The sequence below is a fragment of the Mus caroli genome, unplaced genomic scaffold, assembly GCF_978045245.1.
Source record: "Mus caroli unplaced genomic scaffold, Mus_caroli_1 scaffold_1, whole genome shotgun sequence".
In the NCBI taxonomy this organism is placed as follows: domain Eukaryota; kingdom Metazoa; phylum Chordata; class Mammalia; order Rodentia; family Muridae; genus Mus; species Mus caroli.
Genome location: NW_028227256.1, coordinates 137752391 through 137778784, shown reverse-complemented (window position 1 = coordinate 137778784; position 26394 = coordinate 137752391). Strand labels below are relative to the sequence as shown.

Here is a 26394-nt window from a genome sequence, read left to right as displayed (position 1 = left end):
TTTGTTAATTAGAATGCTTTCCCTGTGCCCTCTAGTGAGTGTGGCTAAGGGTTTATCTATCTTGTTGATTTTCTCAAAGAACCAGCTCCTCATTTGGTTGATTCTTTGAATAGTTCTTCTTGTTTCCACTTGGTTGATTTCGCCCCTAAGTTTGATTATTTCCTACTTTCTACTCCTCTTGGGTGAATTTGCTTCCTTTTGTTCTAGAGCTTTTAGGTGTGTTGTCAAGCTGCTAATGTGTGCTCTCTCTAGTTTCTTTTTGGAGGCACTCAGAGCTATGAGTTTTCCTCTTAGAAATGCTTTCATTGCGTCCCATAAGTTTGAGTATGTTGTGGCTTCATTTTCATTGAACTCTAAAATGTCCTTAATTTCTTTCTTTATTCCTTCCTTGACCAAGGTATCCTTGAGAAGTGTGTTGTTCAGTTTCCACGTGAATGTTGGCTTTCTATTATTTATTTTGTTATTGAAGATCAGCCTTAGTCCATGGTGATCTGATATGATGCATGGGACAATTTCAATATTTTTGTATCTCTTGAGGCCTGTTTTGTGACCAATTATGTGGTCAATTTTGGAGAAGGTGCCATGAGGTGCTGAGAAGAAGGTATATCCTTTTGTTTTAGGATAGAATGTTCTGTAGATATCTGCCAGATCCATTTGATTCATAACTTCTGTTAGTTTCACTGTGTCCCTGTTTAGTTTTTGTTTCCATGATCTGTCCATTGGTGAAAGTGGTGTGTTGAAGTCTCCCACTATTATTGTGTGAGGTGCAATGTGTGCTTTGAGCTTTACTAAAGTTTCTTTAATGAATGTGGCTGCCTTTTTATTTGGAGCATAGATATTCAGAATTGATAGTTCCTCTTGGAGGATTTTACCTTTGATGAGTATGAAGTGCCCTTCCCTGTCTTTTTTGATGACTTTGGGTTGGAAGTCGATTTTATTAGATATTAGGATGGCTACTCCATCTTTACTGATGGAAGCAAAGGCTGCCAGGTCCAGTAAATTATGCTTTGTTCCTACAGAAAAAAATCTGCTGAGTAACTTATTTGACCACTGGCTGCCACAGGCAGCAGCCACTGTTAGTATCTGGATCTAACACCAGTTACCAACACTAAGCACTGACCCCCAAGGACTGCCTGCCTCAGTTTACCTACCACATGGCTGCCAAAACTTGTGTTCTGGTTGTATTTGCTTAGGGCAGAGGAATTTTCTAGGAATTTTCACATCAAATTTGGAATATGACCCCAAATCTCTCAAGATTGGGTTGTGGAAACAAAAAGAATGGAATCCTAATTGTCGTTGCAGAAAAACCGATATTACTTGTATTTCATTTATATAAGAATATGATCTTCTTGCTGGATATACTAAAAATGTTTATGTTTTAACAAATGACTAAGACAGTTACTGAAATTATCTCTGGTAAAGAAATGAGGACATTTCTTCAGTTTAGATCTGTCTTTTCTAACGTAATCAAATTCAGGCATACACAGGTCTCATGGATGCCTTCCTTGTTTTTGTTGTTGTTGTTTGTTTATTTTTTTACAAAACAGAGCGTTTTCTTAGCACAACTACTTGCAATTTAACATATCCCTAATGCAGTTTTCTGTAAAAAATTAATTCAGACCATATCCACCTCTCACCATGAAGGTACTTGTCCATGATGACTAGGGAGTATCTGGGAGCAGAAGTGATCATCTTATTCTAACTTTGCTATGAAGCTAAAGCTAGGAAAAAAGGGACAATTTCTGACTACCTAACAGGGACAAAGTAGAGACAATGTTGAGTGCAACCATACGTAGAGCAGATTTGTTCAATTCTGCAAACATTTGCCCCATGACCTAATTCTTAGACTATTTAAAGCCATTCTCAAGATGAAGTTTGGATCACTGGACTTTTTTTTTTTTTTTTTTTCTGTAGTGTCATTCCATACACTTGATTCACTTAACTTTTTCTGCTTTTCACCATTCTTTCTGCCAAATAGGTAGCTTTAGTTGTTGACTTGACATGTTTAAGGAAAGGGAACCTATGTTAAGGGGTTGCTTTCAGAACCTTGTCTGTGAGGCATTTTCTTCATTGTTAACTGATGTGTGAGGCCATAGTCCACTATGGGTGGTGTCACTCCTAGGAAGGTGCGTCTGGTTGTATGTAAGAAAGCAAGTCAGTAAGTAGTGTTCCCCACTCTTCTCTTCTTTATACTTCCTTGAGCTCTTGCCCTGGCTTTCCTCAAAAGCATACTGGAATTTAAGCTAAAATATACTCCAAATTGCTTTGGGTCAAGGTGAATTGATTGTAGATCTTGTCTCTTAGCTGGCAAGAAGGGATGAGTGGCCAAAGCTTGCCTGTAAAACTGCCAGAGCAAACAGTTTAACATGCAAGTCATCACCCTTATCAACTAGTATAATTTTAAATGCAGTAATTCTAAATTATTCCAACAGAGGGATTTACATCCCAGATTAGATGCTGTTAAATTTGACTTGTACATTTTGCCACTGATAGACTCTTTTCCCTTGTCTGGGTACTTTTAAATTTCCTTTCCTCTATCCTGTTGCTGGAGAACATAGGTTTCCTTTTGCTGCTTTTTAGTTTTGCAGAATTTTTTTCTTTTCTTTTATTACGTATTTTCCTCAATTACATTTCCAATGCTATCCCAAAAGTTCCCCATACCCCCCCCCATTTCCCTACCCACCCATTCCCATTCTTTTGGCCCTGGCATTCCCCTGTATTGGGGCATATAAAGTTTGCAAGTCCAATGGGCCTCTCTTTCCAGTGATGGCCGACTAGGCCATCTTTCGATACATATGCAGCTAGAGACAAGAGCTCCGGGGTACTGGATAGTTCATCATGTTGTTCCCCCTATAGGGTTGCAGATCCCTTTAGCTCCTTGGGTACTTTCTCTAGCTTCTCCATTGGGAGCCCTGTGATCCATCCAATAGCTGACAGTGAGCATCCACTTCTGTGTTTGTTTGGCCCCGGCATAGTTTCACAAGAGAGAGCTATATCTGGGTCCTTTCAGCAAAATCTTGCTAGTGTATGCAATGGTGTCAGCGTTTGGAAGCTGATTATGGGATGGATCCCTGGATATGGCAGTCTCTAGATGGTCCATCCTTTCATCACAGCTCCAAACTTTGTAACTCCTTCCCTGGGTGTTTTAACAGACTCCGAAGGAAACTGAAGGGCAGTTTTCTTAGTTTTTACAAGCACAACAATAGCCAGGTGAAAGAGACTCAGCAGTTGCTGGAAGAGAGAAGGTAGATTTGAGACTGATAAACTTGGGTTTAGTTTGTTAGAAGTCACTGAGGTGCATGGGCTAGACGTCTGCAAACATCATGGAAACTGGGGTGAGGTGTTTTCAGGGTAGCGTGAGGATAACAGAAGTAGTGGGACTTTAAGATTTGGTCTGATACTGGAAATTAATTAATATATGGAGGAGAAAATATAAAACATGATTTTATTCTGAAAGTTGGCAGGTTTCTTAGGATCTGTGAATTAAAATATGGGCTGAAAAGCTGAAATTCTGTCTGGGTAGAGAGAGAAAATTCTTCATTTACCTGATAGCAGTGAAATGGTAGGTTAATCTGTTGATGATAGCATACAGGGTAAATTTATGAAGATTTAGGAATATTAGAAAAAAAGATAAGAGAGTTAAAAAAAATTCAGATGCTGTGTAAAACCATTTAGAGTTCAAGGTCATGACCATGCCTGGAAGAATGAAGGTAAGAGACTGAAAAGAACATTTATATAAGATTATTGAAACATCAAGCATTAGAGGGTAATCGGGTTGGAAATAATCACATTAAATTTGAAACAAAAACCTGTGGGCAGTGCAGGGGAGTGACCAAGAAGAGGCAAGTGAGTGACACTACAAAAGGGAAGTGCCCAGTCTTACAGAACTTGGTCTTTCGCTTGTATAAAGATATATTGTTCATTATAGAAATCTATATATATTTTATTTTGGTAGAGTAAGACTAAAATAGCTTTCCAAGCATAATTATCAATTTATAACTCAACCCAAAAATGCAGAAAAAACTCTGAAAAATATTTTCATGCACAGTTTGAAATAATGACTCTTTCCATAGGATTCAGAATAAAACACTCCCCTCCCAAAAAATAATCAAAGGAAATTAATTTTAAATTATTTGGTTACCAGCTTTTGTGACATTTGCTCAAATCTACTCACCTCACATGCAATAAAAATTATTCAGTTTCTAAAATAAACTGTTTTATTTATTTTGGAGATTAAAATGGTTTCATTACCCCTATTCTCTTTTCTACCTACAAATCCTCCCCTATATACTTTGTTGCTCCCTTTTAATAACCTTGATTTCTTCTATTTACGATACATATGTTCCTAAATATATTAATAGAACCTGCTTACTCTCTTTAAGGATATTAGTGCATGTTTGATTTCAGAGCTGACCACTTAGAACTGGGTAACCAATTGCCATTCCCTTCCTGGAGAAGACTACTTCCCCTGTTCTTAGAAATCTTAGTTGACTCTAATTCTTTGCATAGGATTCAAGAATCCTTAAAAATGATGAAACTAGTGTTTGAAGGATCATACAGTGTTCACTCACTTATTCATTCATTTATTCACTAATTCATTCATCAGCCAGGTCCAGAGAAGGGCTGATTTATGGTAGTTGTCTAGTAGTATATAATTTCTCTAAATGACTCTTGTCAGTTAGTTTGAAATGAGTAATTAATATCTTGATACCTTTCAACAAGTTAATGATTTATTACTATCTTGGAATCAAATAACCCATTAAAAGAGTAGATAATAAGGATTAAACCAATTCTACCTCTGTTACAACAAAATTAAACATGGTAAATGAAATAGCATATTTAGTTTGAAAACTTTCTTCTATAAAAAGTTTAATTAGCTTTTGCAAAGCATGGAAGAAAAACGTATATCACTTCCTGTGAAGCAAATCATTAAAGTCATTTCTCTTTTTATTCTCTAAAGAAACAAGTTGCTTATGAGGGTCATTTTTTAATATGGCTCACATTAGTTTCCAATGCACTATTCTGGGCAATCATATTACCTGAATTCTGCATGAACTACTACATTGTAAGAATTTTACAGTGTACATTCTTCCCTTTAGAGCTAGCAGTTCTTATTCAAATTAAGGGTATATTTTCTGGGTGTGGTGACAACAGATTCTTCACATGTTTCATGTTTAACTGTTATTACCATTTCAAGGTAGGTTAATTAATTTTCTCAGGATTATGGATGTGAGAAACTGACTTGCAATTAGGTTAGGAACACACTCAGGTTGTAAAGTTAATGATGTCAAGAGAGACTCCAGGTGGACACTGTACCAGATGGCCTTTGCTGCTCTCTGTAATAGCTTAGGTTTTTATGATTTTCCATTTTATCACATAAAACTGGCAGCTATGTGGCTTTAATTATAGTGCATAATGTTTAATACATACTTTAAAAATACCAAGTATGTTCTAAAGAATGATGGGTTTTGATACCTTGATATCAAAATAGTGATATTTTATGAATATATAAATTATAAGCAGACTTGTAAGTGATAAGTTGAGATTTTGAGAAGGAAATTTCCTAAAAATCACAGTTCAACTTGTCACTTTAACTGAGGCTCACACCTAAGTTCCTACCTGTGAGCTATAAGTCAATCTATAAACAAAGATACTTGATTATGACATAGACTTTGTTGCCAATGAAGGTTTGAAGATGAAGGGAAGCAGGTGAAAGAGTTGAGGATATTTGAGTTATCTTTGCAATTCAGTAGGGCACACATTTGTTTGGGCATCTAAAATCTCATTCACAAAATGGAAACTTTCTAGTGAAACTCTCAAATGACTCTAGAGCAATCCCAAGTGACTCAGATTTGTGATCTCTAAGTGCCTCTTAATCCACTTCTCACAAGGAATCATTTCTCTGCTCAGGTCTGGCTGCCCATGCTCTGTGATTACCAAAATGGATATTTACACCTGAACTAGTTTAAGGAAAGGTGTGAAAAGAGAGAGAGAGAGTAAGGTTGCAAATTCATTCCTATCCCGAATAGATTACTGCCTGACAATATTCCATTCTAGATACAGGCAAGTCTTGGGTCACTGCTAGGAAAGAAACCCAAATCAGAACATGGTCTGTCCTAATTCATGACAGTTACTGTACATAATTTTTAAGAATTTATTATGAAGCTATAGAAGAAATACATCATTATATATGGGAAGAATTATCCGCTTTACTCTGTACCAGTCACTTTATGTACTACATAAGTAGTTGCTTCATGATCGAGTGAATAAACAGATGCTCTAAGGTCAGCTTCCATGTCCCATGTCCACCCCTCATGCACAAATAGAATCAGGTACTCTGCACACGGAGACCACAACGTAAACGATGACAAGGCTAGGCTCCCGATGCATACCTGAACAGAGTCTGCACATTCACAATCGTCTTGGCATCTGCCATGTAGTCTTCCTCTGCACTCATGGTGCTTTCTTTGTCCACCACCACCATGTTGGCAGCAAAAGTCACTCCACACCTGAGCAAATCATCTAGGCTTTGATAAAAATTCCCAAGGAAAAAGAAACAGAAGGTCCTTAAATAAACTCCACGACTGCACTCAGTGCCTAAATCTGCTTATTGGTTGGCTTATGTATGAATCCTTATAACTGAATTTATAGATAATATTGATATACACTAATGAGAACTGTAATGCAATACGACCCGCTGATATGAAATTCAGAATTCATCAGATACTAACAGTCCCAAAGCATCCGTATTTGGAATCTGTGCTCAGTAACACTTAGTATATAAACAGTTCAATAGAAAGTATGACAATGATTCATGCTTATAGCTAGCGTATTATTTCAAGGGCAAAACATTCTAATTGGTTTAAGTTGCTAAGTTGCTTTGTTGAAAGTATAAAAGAAGCAACAGTTATGTTAATTTAGACAATAAGCTAAAGTACAAACACAAAAGTATGTGATATGAATTTATATAAATGTCCATATTTAGATAGATAGACAGAAAGCTCTATTTAACTGTCAATTTTTCCTGCATTACAATGAGTAGGGTGTGTGTGTGTGTGTGTGTGTTTGTGTTTTTGTATTAAAACATTGTTTTAGCAAGAAATTGAATAGTCCAAGTTTCTTTGTCTTTATGAGGTAACTAGAAAAACAGGGGTATAAGTAGTTATGAACTATTTTGGTCAGTTTTCATTCTTATTTCTGTAAAATGTATTGGTTGGCATCTTCCCTGCAAGTTAAAGAAAGAGATGTTTACTGTTAACCCTGACCTAGGCATCAACTAGTTTCAATGTCTTTGCATTTTCTAGAAATGCAAATTTTTTTGTACTAGAAAAACAGTACAAAAAAATGGGGTGAGACGAAATTTGATCTAGTAAAAGGATGAATAGTTATACAGTTCAGTGAGGACATATAAGAAAATCAGTTAATGTCCACACCTCCTGATTCACTAAAAAAAATAATTAAAATGTAAAAATCTGTAGTCACTGCTGATATGGACTGAAGACAGTTTCCAGACATCTCATAAAAGCTCATAAGGAGGCTAACAGACTTCAGAGGGCTATTATGAAAACCTCAGCCTAAGACCTCTAGGAATAATTTGGGGGTGGGGTGGGGAAACAAATACTGCACTTGAGTTTGGAGTAATTCTATGTGACAGATATTTTATAGCTAAAACTGTTTACAGAACAGTTCACAATAAAATTCCCCATGTGAAAAGAGGACAGAATCGTAATATCCAATCAATACAATGATTGTCAAGATTAATCCCTAGTGTTTTAGATTTCCCCTTTGTGTAGCATATTCACTGTACCTCTTCTAAATATATTAAATAATATTTTAGAAATTATCCCATAAAGACTGGGGCTTTTCAGCATGTGCAACTCCTTAATTTAAGCTACAGCTAGAGGGCTGGAGAGATGGCTCAGCTCACTGACTGCTCTTCAAGAGGTCCTGAGTTCAATTCTCAGCAACCACATGGTGGCTCACAACCATCTGTAATGGGATCCGATGCCCTCTTCTGGTGTGTCTGAAGACAGCTACAGTGCACTCATATACATAAGCCACAGCAATACAGAAAATGTTAGATGTGGTCCCTTATGGAAGATTTGGTGATGACTAAGTCAACTTGCTTCTAGTCGCTTAGGACTTTCAAGATATTTCCTTGTATTTTCAGCCTTTTATAACTTTTCTACATCAAAATTCTCTCTTATATTTTTATAGAACAAGAGAAATAAATAAATAAATAAATAAATCAGTAAGAAGTCAGTTTTATTGAATCAGAGCAGACTGGATTTTGCAAAACAGAAGTTAACGCTGGACCAGCGCTTTACTAAGAGAGCTTGTTCTAAGTTTCTTAGAGCACCCTGCTTTCAAGTGCATTTGTTGACTTCATCTTTAAAGTGTTTCCTGTTGTAGTGACTCGGGACCATGAATTATTAAATGATTAGAATTAGAAATGCATTAGAATTTAGACAAAACAAAAGGTTGGGATAATATTAGTGAAACATGCAGAATCTTGGGGTCCTTAAGGCTTTATTTTTCTAATTAACATTATAGCATTTTTGAGTAGGCTGTGAACCTGTTCTTATGAGTCCTGACTGATACTTCTCTACTTTTTCATAGCCCACAACCCTTTTTTAAAAAGCATGCTGTTTTGCACTGTTCAGCCACCAGATGGCAATAACAGCCAATGAAACCCATCCGAGTGACACTCAAAAGTTGATTTCACCAGGCATGCCTTTTAACTTTTCCATGACTCACTCAGTTTTTCCAAGTTGGAAAATGTGAAATTTGCAAGTGTGAGGAAGTATTCTTGTTTAAATGGGTTGTATTTTCATGAGAATTTCAAACATAACCTAACAAGAATTATACAGGGACATTCCATATATAATTCCCTCTCTAGTACACATGTGTATATAGATATGGTGACCAACCTTCAATAATTATTAGTCTACAATCAATCAATCCTCCTACATCTTCTTTGGAATTTAATATTCTTAGTTTCCTTTTTGACAGTCACAGATATTTTGCAGTATTTCATGCTGCAAATCTGGTGATAATAATCTGGTGATAATTTATTTTTCTGATTAATAGTGTCACAAAATGTTTATATTTTATATTTTATGTTAATACACTGCATAATTGCATGCATAACATAATCCTTTAATTAAAAAGTTATATAATTACAAACTGTGAAATTTTCTTGAATAAATTTTCAAGAAATTGTTACTACTTACATTGAAAATATGGTACTGTGTAATTTTAAGGTACTTTTGGATGCCACTTTATCAACAACTTTACTGCAAAAAAAGTGCTGCATTTGCAAAGGCTGCAAGACTAAAATACTTTGCAAATGTGTGAACCTGACCAATCGGACATGCAGCAAGGTCTGGTGCAATTCAGCAATGGAATACAGCTTAGCCGTATAACAGGGGGTACACAGCACAACAGCATGTGCTCTGCATGCAAAGGTCACCGTATTTACTGTACCAACACGACAAAGTACACTCATCATGCAGGAACAAGACACAGAACTTGACAGATCACAGGACACTACACTCATCATGTGCCATAGACTTTGTCACCTACTTGTCAATAGAGCCCACCATGTAGTAAACCATTGGAAACCAACAGATTGCATCCAGAAAATGCATATCTGGCCTATGTAGCAGATGGGTTACAAAATGAAACACAGTGTCACAACAGGGGCAGCACTTCTAGGAAAGGGAAGCAAGTTCATTTAGTTTGCATTTCCAAAACCAAAGAAAAGATACATCCTAAGTTGCCCTTTCGCTTGAGAATATAATTGCACTACTTACAAACCATATGATACATTAAGAACTGTGAGTTATAAATCAGAAACACTATGGCATAATTCTAAAAAATACAGATATTACTCTTGATTAAGACAATACTTATAGAATACTTCAGTTACTCAATGCAGAAGAGAATTTGACCATGAAGAACAAATGGTTGTTTTTTTCTACAAATGCCTCTAACAAGCAATCAATAAGCTTGAGTATCAAGAGTGCTTTGTCTAAAGAATATTTATAGTCACACCATACTTCACATCTCAACGTATCTAGTATAATCTACATATGCATGGAAAAACTGTGTTGCGTGAAGTTGCATTGACACTATTTCGCCTTTGACTTTACTGTCTTACCAAGGTATATTGTTGAGGAAATGTTCATTATAAATGAAATCTTTACAGGTAACCACAGCAAAGGAAAGAACAATAGAGTTCAAACTTGCTTAGAGAAGACTTAAGTTACATCTACTTCATAGCTCTTAAATCCTGCATGCATTCACTGAGCATATATAGACCCCAAAACTGTTCAATGGACTTTTAAATATATTATTTTGTATAAAAGAGTAGCCAATCAATTTATAACATATGTTGAATTTTAAATGCATACAGAAAGCCATAAAGATGCGATGCTTTTTTTCTAAAGAGAAAATCATCTCTAGGGGCACCCAGGAAACAGAATTGGGAAATATCACAGAAAGGTAATATTTACTTCGGGTGTTGGCAGATGAGGAACAATTTGGCATGAACAAGACAGGAGGGAAATACTAGGTCAAGGTAATGAGTGAGAAACTTGCAATTTCCCAGATGCTGAGCCTCAGATGGATCAATTCTTTTCCTAACTATTTTTTTCTGTTGATTTCCCTCCTCTCTCTTTCAACTCTAAAGAAAATTAATTTTAATAGAGTAATGTATTTAAAAAAAAACTTCCAAGTGATGACACTGTTAGAATTTTGTCTGAATTCTTCTGGATATTTAATTTATTTGGCATATTGAATGCATCAGTACTATTATATTGTTTTAAACTGCCACAATTCAGTTTGAAAATTCAGAATTGTTTAACTCATAAATCATTAGAACCTTTCGTAATCATTTTTAGTTTAAAAAATATAGTCATATAATATTGGTATGTTCACCATTAGATGACTCTTAAGCACCAGTTTAAACAAAGATCTCAAGCAAACACAGAGTGACTATTATTCAGTCTTTAACAATCTCTAATGTTCTTAAGTCCTTAATCTATATTCTAAGACATGTATTTGCAGGATTTGGGATGGAGATTTCAATTCAATTTCTAGAAACTTTCTTGCTTCTTAACATTAGAAGGGTAGCTGAAGGGGTTTGCAACCCCACAGCTTGCAACAATATGAACCAACCAGACTTCCCAGAGCTCCCAGGTACTAAACCACCAACCAAGGAGTACACATGGAGGGACCCATGTCTCCAGCCACATATGTAGCAGAGGATGTCCTTATCAGCCATCAGTGGGATAAGAAGCCCTTGATCTTGTGAAGGCTAGACTCCCTCCCCAGTGTAGGAGAATGCCAGGGAGTGGAGATGGGTGGGTGGGTGAACACCCTCATAGAAGCAGAGGACAGGGAATGGGATGGGGGTTTCCAGGAGAGAAACCGAAAAGGGGGATAACATTTGAAAAGAAAATACCTAACAAAAATAAATAGATAACAACGACAACAAAAACACTAGGAGGGTAATATTTTATGGCTCTCAATACTCTTCATAATTTTAGAAGTATGCTTAAAGATGCAAACACCAAAAGCGCTAAAAAAATCAAGGTAGTTTTGCTCTTAACAAGTCATTTTGCTTGTATCTTTTTGGCTAATTTTAAATTTCTAAATCTTTTGATTCTGGCTTTTTAAATACCATTCTTAATTATTAATTGTAGATATGTCCGTGAGCTTCCATGATATCTATTTTAATCTGGTATATTCTTTTAGGATTAGATTATTCCAGTTTCTTTACAGTATTTCTCTAAGGTTTTTGTTGTTGTTGCCGTTTTTAGTTTTTTGTTCTATGGTTTTGGGGTTTTATTTTGAGGGGGTAGGGGTTGTTTTTGTTTTCTCACAAGGTCTCCAGTCTATACTTTTTGGAACTCTTGAGTAATTGAATCACTAAATTCAGTAAGTGATTTAAACTGTACTCAGGTCGCTGAGCAAATAAGTCTTTGTGCTATAGTCTCATGTGAGAGATAAAATTCAAGATGAGACTCTTATAATTTTTTCCTCTTATGACTGGTAGAGATGATAAACTATTATTTTTACAAGAAGTGGCTTTTTAAAAGAAATCTCATGAACTTTAGTTATAACATATATTTTAAATGAGAAAGATATCTTCCAAGTTCTTAGAACTTGCTTTTAAATATGGATTCATCTTTATGTGATTTCAGCAATCTTAAGGGATAATCTATTCACCTAAACCAAACAATGTAACTACATATGCCCAGTGAAACACAGTAACTAAAGACAAACCTGTGGTTTAAAAGAAACTAGAAATATAAAGAAACAAACAACTCATGCACTCATGTATTTCATAGCTATTCATTTATCTGAGTGGACAACAGTCGTTAATATACAAGGCTGCTTAATAAATTAGTTATACATAATTGGTCAGTTTTCCTTCTCATTGGGAGGCAGTGAATTGGCAGGCATAACTTTACATTGAGAAGCACTATTACTCTGAAAATAAACAGACACATGGAACACTCATTGAAAATATGTCCCTTGTCTCTTTTTAATGATATGTATTCAAAGTATGATGGAATGATTAATATAGAAAAAAATTAGTAATAAAACACAATAAACTGTGTGTACTTTTTACTTGACTAATAGAGAAGCCTATCTGTTCTATTAGAAGTCACATGAAAAAAAAGATGGTAAAAGCTTCAAGGGATTTTTTCTATAAACTTCCTAAAAAATTGATCATATGAAAATAAACGTAAAAGTTACTATTTGTGCACCACATATAAGACACGTTTTTACACATACTGAAATATTTTAGTTTTTTTTAAGTCTGAGAGACAAAGTTAAGTGTGTCAATGAAGTAAATGCATATCTAATAAATTTGTAGGTTAAAGCCAATCAAAACAGACAAAATGGCTAGTTATAAATGAAATAAAATGTTGAAAAAATACAAAGCATGCAATGTTTTAAAATAGAAGTGAATAAGCTCATCTGTCAACTTCAGCTCTGAGTGTAGTATCTAATAAGAACACAGACTGTGAATATAAAATCTTATACCTCCATAAATATCAAACAGTACTGTACATATATTAAAATACTAAGTAGATCACCATTGCCAGGAAGTAAAATCATACATGCTGCAGATTTGCAAATTTCAACAGAACCCCTTCTGTTCAATTAAATTATTAACCACAATATTTTTATTTCAACATCAAGGAAAGAATGTAATATACTTTTATGATCAAAGTTAATTTCATCAGTATTTTACAACTACATTTTAAGTAGTCTTTTTATCCTTTTAATTGTTTGATCAGGGTCAGGAGAGATGGCTCAGTAGCTAAGAGCATCTGCTGCTCTAGCAGAGGTCCTAGTTGACTTCCAGCACTAGCAGGGCAGTTCCCAACTCTATGACTTGAGGACCAGGGAAGCCAACCCATTTGCCCCATGTATAGATACCACTCAGGCAAGTGTTGCACAGAGATTCATGAAGGCAAAACACCCAGATATGTATAAATTTTAAAAATGTAAAGAATTTAAATTTATTTGAAAGTGGCTATTCAATGTGTGTGTGTTTGTGGTGTATGTGCATGTGTGCACCTGCAGTATGTGTTCAAAGCTTGGGTGTCTTACACACTAGGCAGGTACCATTCTACTGAACTACATCTCCTGACTCTGTTTCTTTATCAACCATATTTTTGCATAAGAACTTTCAGTAATTTAAATAGTAACAATGTTAAAGTTGTTATAGGAGAAGAAAATCTAGCATTTTCAGGCTGTCACATATGCCAGATCTTATGCTAGTATGTTACATATATTATCTAAGTCTCCAAATAACTTGAATTTTCTTATTCTTTATAAATTAAAGAGAAAGTGAGATGGGGCTACAAGAATAAAATAAAATGGTCCAGGCTGCTCTGGAGGTTAAGTTTAGATATCATCTCAATTCTGTATGAAACAAAACTGTCCATTACTATAATTTGTAAATAAGTGTTTAGGTACTGCATGAAAAGAGGTTGATTGATTTAATAAAAGATCAGTGTAAAAATTCATGGCATCAGCATGGCTCTGGCACTTCTTTGTCTATGTTTGGATAATATATTACAGCTTTGACTTCCAACTAAATTTTAGCTAGACGACCTTTAAGGTAGAGGCTATAATCAAAATATTGGAAATCATTCTAGCACCACAAACAAAGGAGAACAGATGGTAGAACCATCAGAACTGACAGTACTCTGATGAACTATGGAAAGATCAGAGTGACTCTAATGAGCCACAGGAAAGATGTTTTCAATGTGCCAGAGTTTCACCACCGAAATGTGCAAGTCTTTCTATTTATAAACATTCTGAATATCCTGCTGTGTGTTGAATGTATAAATTGGATTTGCGTTTTGTTACTTCATTTTTACAACATTTCTTTTCTTTTTATATGGAATTAATTTGTATTTTTTATTAATTTATCTCCATAGGCACTCACTTAATATTCATTCCACCACTGCTCATTTAAACTTATTTGAGAGTTTGGTGAAACGCTCAAAATTAAGCAATAATTGCTGAAGTGTATAAGATTATGATTGTGAAAGTTCTTAGAATATGGAGCTATGTTAAGGAGAAAAATCATCATTTCCTGTAAATTTGTAGAATACATTGCAGAATAAAAAAGCAATTTTGGACCAGCAGGTGTCTCATTGTTTCAAAAGAGGGAGAAGGGACTGCAGAAAATTTCCAGGAGCATTACTTATTGAAGTTCAGTATATGAGTCTTCATTTCAACCAAGGAGCTGAAGGCAAGCAAAAATGTTTGATGTTAATTTTGAGACACATACGGGAAGCTAAATGCTTTATATAATGTCCTTGTAATTTAGTAAAGAAATTGAAATAATTATAATACTTGTAATACGATAATAAAATAATCATGTTTATTTTGAGTATAAATAAAATTATACTCAGCAGGAATCACCAAACAACAGTATCATGTGGACATTTGTTATCCAAACTGTCAACAATCTTTTCAAAGATGATGTCTTTTCAGTGGGTAAATATTGGAAATTAAGATAAGATAGTGACCTTTAAGACTAATTGCGACCAATATATATTGTTCAAAACCTATGAGTAGGGTAAGATCTTACAGAGATTAAAAACCATGAGCTTGTTGGTGCATAGCTGGCCCTCATCCTAGAATTGACAAGAGGAGTTGTGCCTGGATGTATTACATCTTTAGCTCTGCTTCATAACATTGATAATGAAAGTTTATACAAATGTTTAAATTAAATGTAAACATTATGATTGTTAATTCCTTGAGGGCATCTCACTGTTGCCATGATTTTTATGTAATATGAATATTTAAAATGTATAATAAAATTAAAATGTTAAGTATGATGAAATGGAGTGAATTTCAGCATTTGCTACTATAATAAACCATGTGCAGGAAAAGCACACTAACTTTTAAGTTAGTCTTTATGGTTTAATACATAGGAGAGTACAGAATGCCTACATGTTCCCCTACAGGGACATAGTGGCCTGTCAGTAATCCCGAGAGGGAGAGTTTGCAGATGTTGTGTGTGATGAATCACATTCAGAAATTAAGGATACATAAAGAATCACAGGACTAGATAACCCTGATGAACCAACTGATATCCAGGAATCTGAAATATTAGTGACATTTTATTCAAAATGAAACAGAATGAGATGGCTTGGCTCCTGTTAGATATGATAATGAGGTAAAAGACAAATGACTAAGATTATTTCACAAAACTGGAGACTGAAAATGAAAAGTATACCTCTATTTCATAAGCAGAACACCACTGCTAAATTTAGAGAAAATGAATATATTTATGGGGTGGTAGGGAAGAGTTATGAATCAGGACCCCAGATTTAATATTGAAATAATGTGAGAAAGAGGATAGATCAGTTGGTCTGGCCCGAGTATTGACAGACAGTCCTCTACACACAGTCCCACTTTGTTTTTTTTGGTTGGTTGGTTGTTTTGTTTTGTTGTTTTGTTGTTTTTGTTTTTCAAGAAAGGGTTTCCCTGTATAGTCCTGGCTGCTGGTTGCCATGGAACTCACTCTGTGGACCAGGCTAGCCTGGACCACAGAAATCTCCCTGCCTCTGCCTCCCAAGTGCTGGGATTAAAGTGTGCACCATCACTACCTGGCCCACTTTTTCTTTTAAGGTTTTTACTTCTTAATTTTTGTGGCCGGGGGCTTTAATTGAGTCAGTTTGATCTAGTCATTCACAGTGAGGGAACTTTATGACAATCTGAAAATGCCTATCTTAAATTCTGTTTGTAGTGTTGACCAACAGGCCCAAACTGAACATTTGACTTAGTTAACTGAAGTGTCTTTAGTACCAACTTAGTTACCTTGCAGAGAACCTCCAGAATTCAGAGTGTTGAAAAACCCTTGGAGGAGCTTGATAATCTCCCTCTTGTTATAGACTTCCTACACCCTGGCTGTCACACTACTGAGGTTTGTTTTCATATGCTTTAATTTCTTCTAACACTGCACCCATGGCAACCAGTTTATTCACAATTATAGGGTGGGGCACTGTAACTTGAACGTAATAAAATAGTTTGACCATTTCATTCAGAAACATGTGCATTCATCTGTAGGATTTTCAAATCACCCTAAAAAGTTCCAGACCTACGCTTGTGATACAGCATAATTTGTTTTCTGTTATAGTATATGAAAATTAAATTAATAAGTAAAACACACAGTGACATTCCATGTTTTAACATATAAAAGCACATCAATAAATGCTTCTCTGATAATAAATGACTAAAGAACAAAATTGTTCACTTTTGGCAGGTATCTTTAAAGCTTGTTAATTAAATTGTGAAAATTTAAAAAGATATTTCAGTGTCTTCTTTTCACTGATCCTGTGAGTAAATGACTATTTGCATATTAATTTTAAATAAAAGTTGCCAATGATATTTAACTAGAACTGATGAAATATGATCATAGCCAATAATGCTTAGCATTATAGCATAGAATCTATCTCCCAATGATTTGTGCACCATAATATATCTGATTGAAAATTATCAGTAAATTCAAGACAATATACAATTAAATTAAAAATTCTGTCTGTGTATCTTAAAATATACTTACGGGTTATCCAATAGCAGAACTATGGGATTTAATTCTTTCTTTGGTCTATAATATGCCCTGAGAGGTACAATAAAATTATATAATCCATTTCCAGCTGTTTCAGCTGCAACTATTATTAGTTTATTTTTGAATCCATAGGCTTTTGCGTCCTCATAGTAGTTATGCTGGCAACTCTAGAGGAGAAAAAATATACAAAGAAATGCCATTTTTATACACCATTAAAAATTGGTGAAAGAATGTAGGATATATGGTTATGTAAAATTTATCAACCTAATTTTCTAACAACTTGGAACACAGTTGCATTTGTCTTTGCTCAGTTCTCCTACTTAATGTAGGAAAGAAAAGTGTGATCGATAATGTAAAGGAGTGGGAAGTACACAGGATGGTGCTGAGAATGGCCTGTGTCGACTGGTTGCTGTGCAAGCTAAAAGTTGTTGCCATATAGCCATACACCATCTGTTTTGTTATAGCATAAATACATGATTTCTGTTTCAAAAATATATTGATGTTTTGACTTAAAAGCATCAGGGGTATACCCAGTCTAGTTACCTAGGGTGATATAATAAGAAAAAAATTTAAAAAAAAGAATGGAGAAAATTAAAGAAAAGAAAACTGTGTTGTGTAGTGCAGACTAGGCTTAAATAGTAAGAAGCAATACACAAGAAAGAAAGCATAACACTTGATCAGAACTCACCACAAAGTTGGGGTAAGAACAAAATTGTTGGGAAAAAAAATGTTGCTATTCCTAAGAAGTTAGACTCAGAGGAAATTAAACAACATTACTAAGTCAAGACAGTTTGCAAGCTCAATTATCTGCATGCCTAATGGCTACAGTGGTTCTTTTTCTTCACCATTATATGTCTCTACATGGACTTCTTTTTGTTTACCTGGGTTGATATTAGTTAGTTCTCTTTGTGTTAATTACTTATGAAGTACCTTTTTGCCATTATCCCTTAATAAAATTATTTTTTAAATGGCAAAACGAAGCACAATGTGAGAATAAAAACAATTAAGCCCTACCAAAACTACAGATTTTGCTCTTACTAGATTCAGAAAATAATGTCAATTAAGTTTGAATAAAAAAGTAGAAGCACTTAAAGAATTAACAAAATTCTATTTAATATCCAAGGCAGTTGTTTAAACATAATATATGTATATTTCTATATATCCTCTCAAGTTGAGCATTGTAACCCAAAATTAATTCAGGGTTAAAGATATAAGTCACTACTGAAGCACTTCCCCAACTTGTTTGAAACACCAAGCTCAATTTTCAATGCTGAAAAAGAAATAATTAAAACCACATATTTAATGCAGCAGAGAGAAGCAATTGCAGAACAGAGATGAAACTCTTATCTCAAATGCAAAACCCAGGCCGAAACTAAAGGCTAGGAGCTAAAATAGAAATCACAATCAGAAAGGAACCTTATTCAAATAACTATTGATTGAGGATTTTGTAAAAATGACCAAGCCACAGGTGTCAGAAAAGTCAGTGAATCGTTATCCGGAATAAACATAATTGCACAGTCATAGACCTTATTATGAAAGAAAGCATAGACCAGCCAAGAATATAGGATTTAATCAGCCATCAAGAAAGAGTGAATATCAATAATAATGATGTATATATATGGTGACCAGAAGGACAGAGACATTAAGAAAATAATTACTGTGGAACTGAAAACCAAGAAAACTGTCTCCCTAGGATGAAAGTAAAGAGAGTCCAAGGGCAAATATAATGGGGAAGAAGTTGTCAACATCCAAATTTTATTGGTAGAAATTCTAACAGCTGAAAATGAGACAGTAGGGAAATAATCCAGAAAAGTAGAAGAAAAATATCTAATGGAAGGGAACAGTAAAGAATAGGGGCATAGGTCTTCATAGGATGCAGTAGGGAGAGTTTTAGTTCTGATATTCAGATGCTACAGCCATATAAAGCCCATATTTAAAAAAAAAAAAAGAGGGTGGGGTAAACAGACACTATTGCTGATGTCAAGAAGTGCTTGCTAATGAGAGTCTGACATAGCTGCCTCCTGAAAGGCTCTGTGAGAGCCTGACCAATACAAATGCAAATGCTTGCAGCCAACCATTGGACTGAGCACAGGAACACCAATGGAGGAGTTAGGGGAAGAACTGAAGAAGCTGAAGGAATTTGCAACCTTATAGAAAGCACAACAATATCAAGCAACCTGAACCCCAGATCTCCCAGATACTAAACCACCAACCAAAGAGTACACACAGAGGGACCCATGGCTCCAGCTGCATATGTAGCAGAGGACAGCCTTATTTGGCAACAACGGGAGGAAGGTCCTGTAAAGGCTTGATGCTCCACCTGCTATTAAAAGTCTTAGATTGCCCCCTTTTGCTGAGAGCTGAGCCTTACAGTAAGAATTAGGTTATATACTTGCGGGTAATTCAGTTCTACTCTTTTGGTTTCCTGATACACTTTATAGCTGTATGTTTAAGAAAAGAATTGAGTACATTAGAAATGGGTGCTAAAATTTATGGTATGCTAAGAACAAGCTTGAAGGAAAACATCAAAAGTACTCTAAGTGAAAAAGAAATTGTACCTGTAGAAGGGGTCAATACAGACAAACAACGTTGAGACTTTACATCTGTGAATTTAGCAAAGTTGACCAGAAAACTCAAATGCTTCAAAAATCAAAGGAAAAAAAAGACAACAAAGAGTAAGGAAGGCCTTGAAAAATAGAATTCCTGATGCCAATGAAATGGCATGAGATAAAAGCAACAGAATGATGCACAGGCCAACTTCAGGTAGATAAAGTTTGGAGCTTACAAGCATTCTATCTTCTTTAAGTGCAGCAGCAGAGAGTATTTGTAACAAAGAAAAGAGGAAGAACACTAAGGAAATGAGTGGAAAACAGCTCAGAAATCAAATGCCCTGAGTTAAGAACAGAACTCTCATAAGAACACTACAGAAGTCACAGCATTAAAACTATATCCATTTTACAGATAAGTGAAGTGAACTGTATTTGTGATTTTCTCAAGTTGCACAGGCTGTGAAAGGGTGCAGGTGTTATAATTTTGAAGCCAAATAAACAGTAAAAGGAATTTCCTGTTTATGATGCAAAAGGCCCAGAAAATTCTGTAGGGTGTGTGTCATTTCACTTCAACCTGTACCTCATTCCTCCGGAGTAAAAAACATCAAAGGAAAAAAGGCAAAAATGTGCACATTCTCAGAGTGTTTTGCTTTGGGCTGATCCTTTAAGACATTCAGAAAGAAAGAGAAAACTACATTAAAAAAAATGTGAGGAGAAAGGTCAGCTTCAACCTAGTCATAAATGCATGTAAATCCCTTTAGTCAAGAGATTGTTTATTAAAGCATAGACCTGATAAGTGAGCAAACACAAATGCTGATTAACTAATAACCAAAAGTGGTTTCAGAGTCTTGTGCCTGTCTTCCCTTTTAAAAACCTAACTGACTGGTTAACATAACTGGATAATTAAATAGAAGCATAAAGCTTTTATGTGATTTTTCAGTGAGGACAAAAAGTAAAACTGACCACTTTCTATAATAAAGCTTATATGCTAATATATTTTAATCAAATACTATAAAATTATTTAATTATGTGCAATAGTTTATGCTATAAATTTATTAATTGAAAAAAATAAAACCAACAGAAACACATTACCTTGTCTAACCTTAAGCAGCAAAATGGCACTTTTTCTTGAAGTAGGTGACAAAAAGTAGGTGAACTTCCTATGTATGGGGAATAAGGTGGGTAGCCTTTGGCATACCTGTAAAGTAATATGAGATTATTACCCTGGAGTAGTCATGGAAGCTAGGATGCACAGATTTGAACTAAATCTATAGCATGTTTAAGTTATAATTAGTGAATCTAGACTTCTATCATGTTATGAAAATCACAGAGTTTAAAAACGAGAGGCAAATTATGATGAAATATGACAGATTGCAATGTATTATGACCTGCATTTTAAAGTGCTAATAAAATATGTTTCCTGTCATGTGAAAATTATATGAGCTTTCAGTTCTGCATGCATGAACTCAGCACCCCTGTAACACAGGCATTCACACTCATGTTTAATTGAGTATTGGGCCCTATGTGTTTGATTCAGAGAGAAATGTGAATAACTACAAATATGTCATAGCTGTTTCTCTTCAGAAAACATTTTCCAATCCTCACCCTTGGATATATAAATATGTATCCATAGTAAGGAATAATATCATACCTTGCAAAGTATATTTAAAGCAGACTGTATTAAGATTGGCTGTATTATTATTCATTAGCCAGGCATGCATAACTAAAAGGAAGCAATTATTTTAATTAGTCAAAAATAGGGTTTTCCTCAAAATTGTTCTTAAAATATTATCAAAGAAATTTAATTTGTTTACTGACTTTTGAAAACAGCCACCTGCACATTTTGGCTACACTAGATTAGAACATGGAACTTCTAAAAGACAGAAGCTTAAATGTTAATTAGTAAATAAAAGGAAATTACTGAAAGCAATATTTTCTCATCCAAAACAGAAGCTCTTGAATTTTGGTAACTTTTCCCAAGAAAAGTTAAGGTCTTGTTGAAACTATTTTTTAGATACTATTGTTTGGGAAGTTGAATTAAGAACATTTTATAAATTTAGATGCTGACAACCATTACTGTTACCCTAATATGACTTTTATTTTCCTATTAAAATTTCCTTCTACCTCTCTATGTTTTAGAAATCTAAAAACAGAATTTTGTTCACACTTCAGAACATCATTTCCTACAGGGATGGTTGCCTGCAGGGAAGGTTGTCTAGTCTGCTGGTGTTCTCATTCTGTATTCTATAGATATACTTGCATATTTGGACCACAAAATTCTTTGAGACAAGATTTTATCTACAAGTATGTTGATATTTTCTGAAACAAATAAAAAGTATGGATGAATTTAAAGTGACTTTTCTGTTTCGATGACAGCTCAGTTTCAGTTTAATAGAACATTAAATGAGCTTAAATTAACTGTATTGCAGGATATGATCAGTGATGATTGTGGTTATATCACTAGTCTCTGTAACAGCACTTATAATGCCTAATGCCACCAGTCACTCAGCGGAACACATCATAGGGACAGTCACTTTCCCTCATTTCAATTAAGTTTTATATAATGCAATGATGTGGCAATCACACATGGTTCATTAATAAATTATAGTAAGATTGTCCATTTGCAAATAAGTATTATAAGATGCAACTGGAATGGCAAAGAAATCGTTGAGATAACAAGCTCAGTACTGTAGGCTACTGTACTCTTGGTTTTTCTATAGCAATCAACGTACCCATCTACATGTAAATATTTACAGTAGACCTAAATATGATGGCTGCTAAGAGGTAGGGGCTGTAAGAGAATGGAAGCTTAGTAAAGGGAGAACACATCTTTGATTTGTAATTTCAAACTATTGCTAGCTTCCAAATAAAAGGGGATAGTAAAGGCTGAAATGAGATAACACTTTACGGAGAAGGCTAAATATTTCATTGGATAAACTCTTGAATTTTATGATGGTTAATCCTGCTGGTCAACTTGAAAAGCTTAGAATCACTTAGAAAACATATCTCTAGGTAAGAATCCTTTCATATAAGACTAACTGAAAAGGGAAGAACCACCATGAGTTTGGGCAGGATCATCTCAGGGGTTGAGGTATTAGACAGCAAAAAGAAGAAATTCAGTTGGGTACTGCCATCCCACCCCATCTCTGCCTTCTAACTGAGTGCCCAATGTGGCCAGTCATTTCCTGCTTTATTATTAATGAACAGATCTTGACTTTGAGAGGGAGTGAGAGGGGTACATGGGAGTAGTTGCAGAGTGAAGTGGGAATGGAATTGATGCAAATAGTGTATTCATGTAAGATATTTTCAAAAATTTAAAATAAAAAAAAATGTAAGCAAAATACAACCTGGTAAAAGAAACCTACTCTAAATTTGAAGATGTTTCTTCATCTGGTGTAGTTTCATCTTCGGACTGGTCACTTAGGAGATCACATGTTTGAATTGATGATGTATCTGCCACCTCTAAAACAGGAGCAATGCTAGGTCGTCTTAATTCTTTGCCTCCCTCTGAAGGAAGAGCCAGGGTGGGGCCACTTGTTGCTCTGCAGCTTGTGTCTTGCAAGTCTATAGCCACAGTACCTAACACAATAAAACATGAGAATCTGTTAGCACATTTTTACTACCTGCGACATAATGACCATTTGATGGTGAAAACTAATCTCATCATCAAGCGTGCATTTGTGTATGTGTGTGTTTGTGTGTGTGTGTGTGTGTGTGTGTGTGTGTGTGTGTGTAATCTCTCTCAAGCTCTCAATGTAATTTGGTTATTTTTTCCATAAGCATTTCACTGGATAAATGTATATCACAATTTATATGTGAGATCAGTCAGGCACAGTGCCACATACATTTAATTCTAGCATTCAGGAGGCAGAGGCAGGTTGATCTGTGTGAGTTCAAGGGCAGTCTGACCTACCAGGTAGGTTTCAAGCCAGTCAAAGCTACCCAAGGCAAACCTGCAGCAACAATTATTTGTTATAGATGCAGTTTCTTGTGATGAGAGCTTGGAATCAATTGTGAATATGTAAGAGGCAGTGAGGTTTTTAAAAGGTTTGGTCTCAAGGGAATTCCTTATATGAGGACCAGTGATCAGTCATTCCAGTATATGAACAAAGGTGATGGTGACTACTAGATATCACATTATATGACAACTCTGTCTCACTGAGAAAAGAAGAAGGTTTTCTAGAACTAACGAAGGAAAATCTTAAACAAATAGATAAGAGAGTTAAATTTTATAAAATTGATTTATTGATGCAAAAGAAATTTATCACAGATGCTATTATCTTAAAGTTGTAGATCTGAGTGTACATCTAACACATTCACCCTATAGATGATCATGCAGTACCCTAGTACTTCAGAACAAAAAGAAAATAGGGCATGTTAAGATTCTTTTCAAGTCTTATCAAAAGCAAAATGAAGTTATTTTCATCTTACAAATGTGTCTCTTCATGTAAAGTTGTCCCAACATTGAGTGTTAAACCCTTTCTCACTTTCAAAGGAATGATTATATAATCTTCTTGTCAATATATCTGACTGAACATTACTTCCAAATACATAGTGTTTTCTTTTCTAACACAGACCACACAGAGAGATCCATGCCTATATGGAGGCTCCATTTGCTCTGTTGTCAGTCAGACTGCCAATACTGATATATGCCAGGATCTCACATAGGTATGAGAAATTTATAATCTAGCAGAAAGATCTGAAGAAACAGTTAAAGCTACAGGAACAAGACTTTCCTTTCAATATATTTTCCTCTTACAAATGCTTGGTCCTTTCTGAGATTGTTCTCTCTGCCATAAACAAGTACCCTGTGCTTAGAGGTGGGCAAATTCTTTTTTTTTTTTTTATTCTAATTTCTGTGGAAGTACTTATTTTTGGATAACAGGTCTTCAGACTATAAGATCTACTGTCCTTTTTTAGTTCAATTGTTCATCAGCACTATTCTATTTTTTTGTGAATCTCATAATAATTGTAATAGTTTGCTAAAGCTTCCATAACAATGTGGAACACATTAGATGCCATAACAGAGACCAATTTCTCACAATCACGAAGGATAAAGTTCCAGAATGAAGTCTTTACATTGTTGTCATTTTTTTCAGAATGTGGTGAGAAATAGATTTGTTTTCATTTCTAGTTTAATGACTGCCATCCCTTCAATTCCCTTTTTTCATAAGTTTCCTGAATGTGAGTCTATGTTGCATTTCTTCTTCCTGACAGTTCACTGCTAGCCATAATGACCCCATTTTAACTTCTTTATAAAAATAAAATCCCCAAATACAGGTATATACCATGGCTGGAAGGGGGTTGGCTTCACCGTATGAGTTTGGGATGACAGTCCCAAAATTCACCTAACACTATTGTTGTCTCACTGGGGTTTTCAAGATAAAGATCAATATGTTTCCTACAACTTAATCTCTGACTTTCATGAGATCACAAAGGTGTGTCTGTCTCCTCATTCTGGACTTTTCTATTCTCTTTTTCTTTGTTGTGTATGTGTGTACAATTGTGTGAAGGTGTCTGCATATTTTTTGTGTGTACAGGTATACAGTGTATGTGGGCGCACCTAACAAGTATAAAAATATATGTGGATTCCAGAAATAAATGTGAACTCCAGATATCAAATGCATGTTCCTCAGGAGTCGTCTCTCTTGCTTTTTGGGACAGGGTCTGTGAGTTGCTGAGGGTTAACAGCATTGGTAAGCTGTCTAGACAATGTCTATGCAGATTGTGTCTGGCACTTCAGCACTGTGGTGTCATGTTCAGCCTTGTCATGTAGATTCTTGAGAACAAATTCAAGTCCTCATGTTTGAATAAGCTGTGTGTCCACTTATCCATTTCATAGCCCCTCGGCTATTTACTTTCTCTTAGATGTAGTTACAAGTAATAGCAATTCTCATTGCATTTATTCTGCATCTTTAATACATGAATGGCACTATTGCGACTTTCTGTAACCATTCTTAACCACAGCATGGTTTGGAACCACTGAACACTGTGTTCAGTTACATGACTACAGACTGAGGTAAAGATAGCCATGAAGGGCATGACATTTGAAGAAAGCCAACCGTTTTGAGGAACTTACGGAGGTGCGAAATCATGAAGGTCAATAGCATATGCTGATTATGTATGGAACAGTGTATAAATAGCAGTCTCTGATTGGGGGTGGCTGGGAAATGAAGTTAAGGGTAATAAGGTTAAATATAGTTCAAGTAAGAGATCCAAAACAGGTGAAAAGAGTGATCTCACTGAGTAAGTATGGCCAATGAAATTCCATAAAGAGAATGGCATGCATTCCTTGTGACAAGAAATCATATACACTTATAGGTTTGTAGGTAGTTTAATGGGAAATTTTTTAATAATTTCATTATATTATATTATTTTGCTCTGTATGTTAGTGTCATAAATGTAAAGTCCATGATGGGTATACAGAGAAATGAGTGAGTTTTGAAAAAAAATTTCAAAGCCCACTGGAAATAGTATCAATTCGTCATTGAACAGATAACCAACAAGAAAAATATACAAGGCAAGCACTTATAATCAGAAACATATTTACTGAGTACATTTTGGTAATCTATTTTTAATCAATGATTTAGAAATTTTGTTCAGTATTACCTAATCATACATAGTTTATAATATTCAGAAATAAGTTTTGAAGTTGACTATGACTTTTTAGGAAAATTGATGTGCATTTATAATAATCTTAGAAAAACACACTAAAAGTAATTCCAATGAGTT

At 35.0% G+C, this 26394-nt stretch overlaps 1 protein-coding gene across 6 annotated transcripts in view; it reads right to left on the bottom strand.

Annotated features, from left to right (window-relative positions):
- Kcnt2 (potassium sodium-activated channel subfamily T member 2) overlaps positions 1–26394 on the bottom strand; it is a 381807-nt gene that overhangs the window by 84938 nt on the left and 270475 nt on the right. For 3 of the 6 annotated variants that reach the window (XM_029477039.2, XM_029477031.2, XM_021157906.3), the window contains 5 exons: positions 23028–23241; positions 20755–20860; positions 17108–17280; positions 9586–9657; positions 6393–6527 (listed from right to left, as the gene is read on the bottom strand). In XM_029477039.2, coding sequence (XP_029332899.1) covers positions 6393–6527; positions 9586–9657; positions 17108–17280; positions 20755–20860; positions 23028–23241 — 700 coding nt within the window. The remainder of the gene's footprint in view (positions 1–6392; positions 6528–9585; positions 9658–17107; positions 17281–20754; positions 20861–23027; positions 23242–26394) is intronic. The other 3 variants (XM_029477035.2, XM_021157915.3, XM_085841698.1) reach the window with 2 other exon arrangements.